General features: G+C 46.1%; 1 protein-coding gene across 1 annotated transcript in view; it reads right to left on the bottom strand.

The window, feature by feature from the left end:
* Nob1 (NIN1 (RPN12) binding protein 1 homolog) overlaps positions 1 to 4,394 on the bottom strand; it is a 12,346-nt gene extending 7,952 nt beyond the window's left edge. The window contains exons 1-3 of the mRNA XM_005345708.2: positions 4,308 to 4,394; positions 4,073 to 4,205; positions 774 to 904 (exon numbers count right to left, since the gene is read on the bottom strand). Of these exons, the coding sequence (XP_005345765.1) occupies positions 774 to 904; positions 4,073 to 4,205; positions 4,308 to 4,370 (327 nt within the window). The 5' untranslated portion in view covers positions 4,371 to 4,394. The remainder of the gene's footprint in view (positions 1 to 773; positions 905 to 4,072; positions 4,206 to 4,307) is intronic.
* Between the last annotated feature and the right edge of the window lie 3,151 nt (positions 4,395 to 7,545).

Here is a 7,545-nt window from a genome sequence, read left to right as displayed (position 1 = left end):
TATATATATATATATATATATATATATAAACATTATTTGGATTTTCACCTAAACAAACAATAAATATTTACAGAATGGGAAAGTGTGGATACTGATTGGATATTTGGTGACATTAGGAGCCCATATTAATGTTATATAAGTCCAATGATATTCTGATGTTTTGTTTTGTTTTTTTTTGATATAGGGTAGCTCTGAAGCTTTGGTTCCTGTCTTGGAACTAGTTCTTGTAGACCAGGCTGCCCTTGAACTCATAGATATCTACCTGCCTCTGCCTCCCGATTACTGGGATTGAAGGTGTGTGCTACCACTGGCTGGCTCTGAGGTTTTTTTATGTTTGAAGCAGGGTCTAATTTAGCCTAGGTTCACCCTTACACTCACTTTATAGACCAATCTACCCTGAACTTCTGATCCTCCCGCCTCCACCTTCAGAATACTGGGATTACAGGACGTGAACTTCCACTCCCAACATACACACTGCTAGGGACGACAGTTCCCAGAATAAAAAGTACTAAGAAACAAACCCGGGCGGGAGACACGGCTCAGTGGTTAGGAGGAACTAGTGCTCAATCAAGGACTAGAGTGCGATTCTAGCACCTGTGTGTGCTGCAGATTAAGTGGCTGGCAAACACCTTAATTCCATGCCAAGGGATGTGATGTTCTCTTCAGGGCCCAGAGGTACCCTCTCCATCACCCCAAAAGCTCACACACTCACAGATACACACATACACACAAATTTAAAAACAAAACCAAACAATCCAGTCCCCCAGATTTACCTTTTCTGGTTCTTGTTTGAGATGAGATACCCCAACAAATTCTGCTTCTAATTGGTAAGTCAGAGCCAACACTTGGATATCTACAGCAGAGAGGCTGGGATAGTCTCCAGTTTTCTTGGAAAACTCAGTAACTGCAAGAAAACAATGGAGTTCCAACTTTAAGTTAAGGGAAAGACTGACATATCCTTGGATAATCACAGTATCAAAAAATCATATATAGGGCTAGAGAGATGGCTCAGCAGTTAAAGAGCACTGGCTGCTCTTCTAAGGGACCCAGGTTAAATTCTCAGCATCCACATGGTGGCTCACAAATTTCTAACTCCAGTTCCAGAGGGTCTGATGCCTTCTTCTGGCCTCTGAGAACACCAGGCAGACATGTGGTTACTGTGAAAATGTGCTGCTCTCATTGTTAATAAAAAGCTGACTGACCAATGGCTAGGCAGGATTTGGGGGCAGAGAGAATGCTGGGAAGAAGGAGTCAGGGCAGATGCTGAAGAAGAAACATGGAAAGTTCATAGATGAGGTAAGCGAGCATCAGGATAGCACACAGATGAAAAGAAATGAGCTAATTTAGGTTGTAAGAGCTGGCTGGAGACAAGCCTAAACTATCGGCCGAGCATTTATAATATTAAGGCTCGGTGTGGTTATTTAGAAGAGAGCTGTCTCACCAAAAACTCTGCCTACACGTGGTGTACAAACATACACGCAGGCAAATCACCTATGCACATAAAACAAAACCAAGCCATATAGAGATGGCCTAGTAAAGGCGCTTGACAGTGAATCTAGCCACCTGAGTTTGATCCCTAGGATCTACTTGATGGAAAGGAAAGGAAACCAATCCTCTCACCTCATTTGAACCCTGTCACGTGCACAATCGTTTTTGAAAGAACTTAGAATCAATCTCCCATCTGGGAGTCGTGGCTCACTCCTGTTATCTTAGCACTCAGGAGATGAGGACAGGATGGTCAACTAAGGCATCCTTAACCATATAAAAGTTCAAGGCCAAGCCATGCTGAGACCTTGTTTCAAAGCACCACCACCAAATTAACCAAAGAAACGAAAAAAAGAATCAGAATCAGCATAGCATTGCATGAGAACTGCAACAATTATTTTCTATCCTTTCCCTCCTTGTGATGAAAAAGTCTGTGTTTACCATGACCAAGCCACTCACCAGGAAGCAACATTCATCCACTGGATCAAGGAATAGAATCAAGGATAATACCAAAATAAATGAATGAATGAATTAATGAATGAATAAATAAATAAAAGATCCAAGTTAACACAGAACTTGTCCATAATAAGTGTTCCTCAATGGTTTTGGCATAGTTAGAAGCCTCTTTTGTTTTGTGTTTAGAGACAGGGTTTATCTGTGTAACAGTCCTAGCTGTCCTAGAACTTGCTTTGTAGACCAGGCTGGCCTTGAACTCACTGAGATCTGCCTGCTGCTGCCTCCCAAATGCTGGGATTAAAGGCGTGAGCCACCACTGCCCAGCCAAGAAGCCTTTTCTTTCTTAGCTCTAAGTAAGAAGAGATGGCTGGATTTCAAAATAAAACAGAAGGTTAACTGTAATCAAGGTCTATGATAAAACCCAAAGAAGGTTCTGTCCAATAATGGACGGTTTTGCAAAGATTTTAAGAACTGCACACCTATACTTCAGCCAAAGTGAAGGTTACTGAGGTGTTTGAGACAGTGACAATAAACACAATAAAATTTTCTCATAGAATGTTTTCTGGTAACAATGGCATAAGTAACAATAAACACATTGCTAACGTTTTCTATAAAAATGGTACTAACAGCCAGGCAGTGCTGGCACACGCCTTTAATTCCAGCAGGCGAGGAAGAGACAAGCGGATCTCTGAGTTTGAAGTCAGCCTGATCTACAAGAGCTAGTTCCAGGACAGCCAGGGCTGTTACACAGAGAAACCCTGTCTCCAAAAAAAAAAGAAAAAAAATTGTACTAATAGCCAGGTGTGGCGATGCATTTCTTTATTTTTGTGCTTACAAGTGATTTTTATATGTATTTGTGCACATCTGTGCACCATGTGTGTGCCTGGAGCCCTTTAAGTTCAGAAGAAGGGTCAGATTCCTGGGCAGATGGTTTTGAGCTGAGATATAGGTGATGGGAATTGAACCTGGGTTCTTTAGAACAACAGTCTGTGATCTTAACTGCTGAGCCATCTCTCCAGCCCTACCTTGGTACATCCCTTTAATACTAGGAAGTGGGAAGCAGAAGTAGGTAACTCTGAGTTCAAGGCCAGCCTGGGTTAAGTGGTAAGTTCCAGGTCACCTGGAGGTATGTAATGAGACTCTTGTCAGGGGTGGGGGTCGTATTACCAAGTCTACCTGGGCACCCAGCAAATTTCTCAGTATTTTTTGTTGTTGTTAAAAATATTAATTTGGTGGTCAGTGATGGCACACCCCTTTGACTCCAGCACTTTGGGAGCAGAGGCAGGTGGATCTGAGTTTGAGGACAGCCTGGTCTACATAGTGAGTTCTAAGACAGCGAGTACTACACAAAGAAACCCTGTTTGGAAAAGAACGAAAACAAGAACAACAACAACAAAAATCATTTACTTTTGTTTATACCCATGAATGTTTAGCTTGTATGGAGGCATGTGCACCACGTGGATTCATTTCGTCCTCAATCACATCCTATGAAATATTACTAGTATTTTGGAAATGAAACAATACAATAAGTTGAAGCACTTGGCAAAGGTCCCATCACTATCAAGTTGGTGAAAACTACAGAAATGACAAACTAGCAAAGCAGGCAACAGTATGTCCACCATGCCCTCAGTAACACTTCCCAAACCCTTCCAGCCCGGATTCCTATGGAGGATGACAATCCCTAAGCTACTAGTTTTCTTTCAGGCTCAATGCAAGGCCTAAACATATCCCTTTTTCTTCTAAAAATTTATTGTTTATCTTTGAAGATGAGAGCTCACTATCTACCCTGGTTGGCTTGGAACCTCTGACTTCAGAGGGCTTGGACTAAAACCATGTGACTACACACTGGGCTCATCTTTTATTTTCAGTAAGGCTGAGTCTCACTATCTAGCTCTGGCTGGCTAAGGCAGGACCCATGATCCCAAGCCTCTGACTCCCCAGTGCAGAGATTACACCACCCAGGCCGCTGCATGCCGTTTTCTTAACTGGGGCTAGAATCACCCCTACAGATAGGACCACAAATCTATGGTCTTTAAAGCAGGCTGAACTTTAAGGCAGGCTCTACCCGCACTGGGGAGATCTGACTCCACTCTGCCCAGCTCCCCCGACAGGGTTGGACTGGGGCACTCACCCAGCCGCACGTACTCCGGGAAGGGCTCCTTGAATCGCAGCTCGTAGGGCAGCACTGCCAGCCGCCTGCGCGTGGCCTTGTCCCGAATCTCTCTGACCACCTCCCGGATGGTGTAGATGTTTTTTCCTATGTCCTGCGGACAGACCGGTCTCGTTATCACACTCGCCTGACCCCACGCGCACCCCTGGGGGGTCTCGAGCCCAGGCCCCGCGCCCCTCGGCGGAATCTCCTGTACCTGCAGCGGCGCATCCCTCAAGAAAGCCCCGGCGTCGGCCACAACGTGCTCCACAGGCGCCATGCTGGCGGCAGTGGACAGACCGCGCATGAGCAAGGAGCCTACGTCGTTTCCCTACGTTTTCAAGGCAGTCCGACCCGGACCGGAGGAACGGCCTCTGCGACTTGGCGGCGCCCTCTGGCGGGCACAATCCGTCGCTGCAGGACTATGCGCTCGTGTGCAGCTGCGCCGTTTGCTCTGCTGGGGATTGCTAGTGTGATTAAATTTGAGGGACACCTGAGGTCACGTGATTCAGGACACACTTCCTAGAGCTTTCTTTACTTTTAAAAGCAAACGCCGGCCGGGCGGTGGTGGCGCACGCCTTTAATCCCAGCACTCGGGGAGGCAGAGGCAGGCGGATCTCTGGGAGTTCGAGGCCAGCCAAGCCTGGTCTACAAAAGCTAGTTCCAGGACAGGCACCAAAGCTACAGAGAAACCCTGTCTCAAAAAACCAAAATAAATAAACTGTTCTGTTTTTGTTTTTTGTTTTTTTTTTTTGGGGGGGGGGGTTGAGACAGGGTTTCCCTGTAGCTTTGGTGCCGGTCCTGGAACTGGCCCAGAGATCCGCCTGCCTCTGCCTCCCGAATGCTGGGATTAAAGGCGTGCGCCACCACCGCCCGGCTAAACTGTTCTGTTTTATTCATGTGTCCTGTGTCAGAAATCTTTCTGGCCGGGCGATGGTGGCTCACGCCTTTAATCCCAGCACTCGGGAGGCAGAGGCAGGCGGATCTCTGGGAGTTCGAGACCAGCCTGGTCTACAGAGACAGCCTGGTCTTCCAGGACAGGCTCCAAAGCCACAGAGAAACCCTGTCTGGAAAAACCAAACCAAAAAAAAAAAAATCTTTCTGTACCCTTGATGGTACCCATTGTCAGTGACCCAAAATCTTCTGATGCCCAAGCATTTTAAACTCTTTAAATTACATTATTGGGGGGGGGGCATGCCAGGCGCTCATGTGAGGGCCAGAGGACAACCACGAGAGTCAGCTCTGTCCATCTGCTAAGAGAATCCTAGAAGGAGGAGTGGGTGGAGGGGATGGACAGGAGGTGGGGGAGGGAACGGGAAGAGAGGAGGGAGAGGAACTGTGGTCGATATGTAAAATAGATGAAAAATTCATAATGATAATAGTAATAAAGAGATTCCTGGAGGCAGAACAGGTAAAGTTCTCAGGTGGGGGTGCTTCTTGCTGCCTCCTCGTCCCTCAAACTCAGAGATCTTCCTGCCTCTCTGCCTCCTAAACTCTGAGATTAAAGTCGTGCACCACACGCCTAGTCCCCGAATATTTTATAGTGATAATCTTCTTAGCCCTCAGTCTCCCCAACCTTCAGAATTTATCATTCTGCCTGTTCTGAAATTATATCCCAGTTGAAGACTATCTAACTCCTAGAGGAACTTTTACAGTGTTTTGGCGTCTGTTTCTCTGCAGGCTCTGACATTGCCTATTGTCTCCTCTTTCTGGATTTACCCGATTTTGCTGAAGTTTCACGCTAATCTGCCTCCCTGCCTTTGGATGGCCTCCCTCCATCATCATATTCTCTTCTTGCCCTGCATATACGGTACCTTCCACCTCAATCAATTCAAGTTCTTTTCTTTGGTAATGCTACCTATCTGCCAGACATTAATGATCGTGGTATACAAACTCTATGCACAAGTATGTTTTTTTATTTATAAGTTTGAGGGTGCCCGAGGAGGCCAGAAGAGGGCGGCAGATCTCTTGGAGCTGGAGTAACAGCGATTTTGATCCACCTTATCTAAGTGCTCTGAACCAGTTTTCTGGTCTGCTCCTAAGAGCCCTAGAGAACGCTTTATAAACATTTCTGTCCAGTCTTCATGCCCATTCACGCCCAGTCCACATTTCCTAGAAATTTTAGCTGAAAATTTCTGGCATCCACCCATGTCAGCGTTCCGACGTTATTAGCGTAGACAGTCTCACTGTGTAGCTCTGACTGGGCAGGCATAAAATCTTCCCGTGCTGACACCACAGTCACGTGCTACCACTTCCTTTTTTAATTCAAAATTTTAAGATATCGCCAACAAAAGCATTCGAGGTAGGAATCTCTGCGCCACCCCATCTCTACCCCCACCACCAACCAACGTTCACTTCACTACAGTCGGCATCACCAGAAATGCTTGTCCGGGCCCTTCCACCTCCAGTCTCATTACTCGAGTCAAGAGTGATCCCTCTTCCAGATTTCCCTATCTGCAGTGGACTTTCCACGATGACCTAAACAGTGAGTGAAGATACAGAATCGGAGTCTAGTCAAAGAGATATGTATAAGTTGAAAGGGATTCTATGGTTTAAAGCCTAGATGAAGAATGATCTGGAAAGTTGGTCCTGGCAGTTCATGCAGACAATCCCACCACTTCAGATTTAAAAGCAGGAAGATCGAGAGTCCAGGGTCATCCTAACTTACGTACCTAGCTCATTAGCCTGGACTACCGATGATTCTGTCTCACATAAACGAAACAAAAGAAAAAAAGCTGATTTGGGTCGGTGATTCTGAAACTCAAGTGTGCAACAGAACCCTAGAGAGCTTGCACAAACAAGTTCACGGGGTCTCAGTTTCTGACATGGTAGGTGTGGACAGAGCCTGAGGAGTAGCCTTTCTGCTAACGCTGCTACTGTGGCCCAGGGACATGCTCTAAAAACCTGGCTTAGGACATTGTCTGGAAAAGAAAGGTCGGTTTTTGAATGCCTAGTTTCTATCAAGAATTTAAAAACCTTATTTACAGGGCTGGAGAGATGCTTAGTGGTGAAGAGCTCGGACAGTGCTAGGCAGTGGTGGCGCACACACCTTTAGTCCCAGCGGCACTCGGGAGGCACAGGAAGGTGGGTCTCTGTGAGTTCAAGGGCAGCCTGCTCAACAGAGTGAGTCCCAGGTTAGTCCAAGGCTACACAGAAAAACTCTGTGTCAACACCACCACCAAACTGCTTCTACTTTATAGTATTCTTAAATTTAAATTTTGTTTTCTTTTGTTTTTTGAGACAGGGTTTCTCTGTAGCTTTGGGGCCTGTCTTGGAACTCACTTTGTACACCAGGCTGGCCTTGAACTTACAGAGTGCTGAATGGCCAATAGCAAGGAAGTGTAGGTGGGACTTCCGGGCAGGGAGACTAAGTAGGAGGAGGAATTTAGGCTCAGGGGAGAAAGGAAAAGGGAAATACCAGGGGCTAGACAGACTTGGAGGAAGCAGGAAAGTAG

Source organism: Microtus ochrogaster, chromosome 4, assembly GCF_000317375.1.
Source record: "Microtus ochrogaster isolate Prairie Vole_2 chromosome 4, MicOch1.0, whole genome shotgun sequence".
In the NCBI taxonomy this organism is placed as follows: Eukaryota; Metazoa; Chordata; class Mammalia; order Rodentia; family Cricetidae; genus Microtus; species Microtus ochrogaster.
This window is presented reverse-complemented; position numbering and strand designations above follow the sequence as displayed.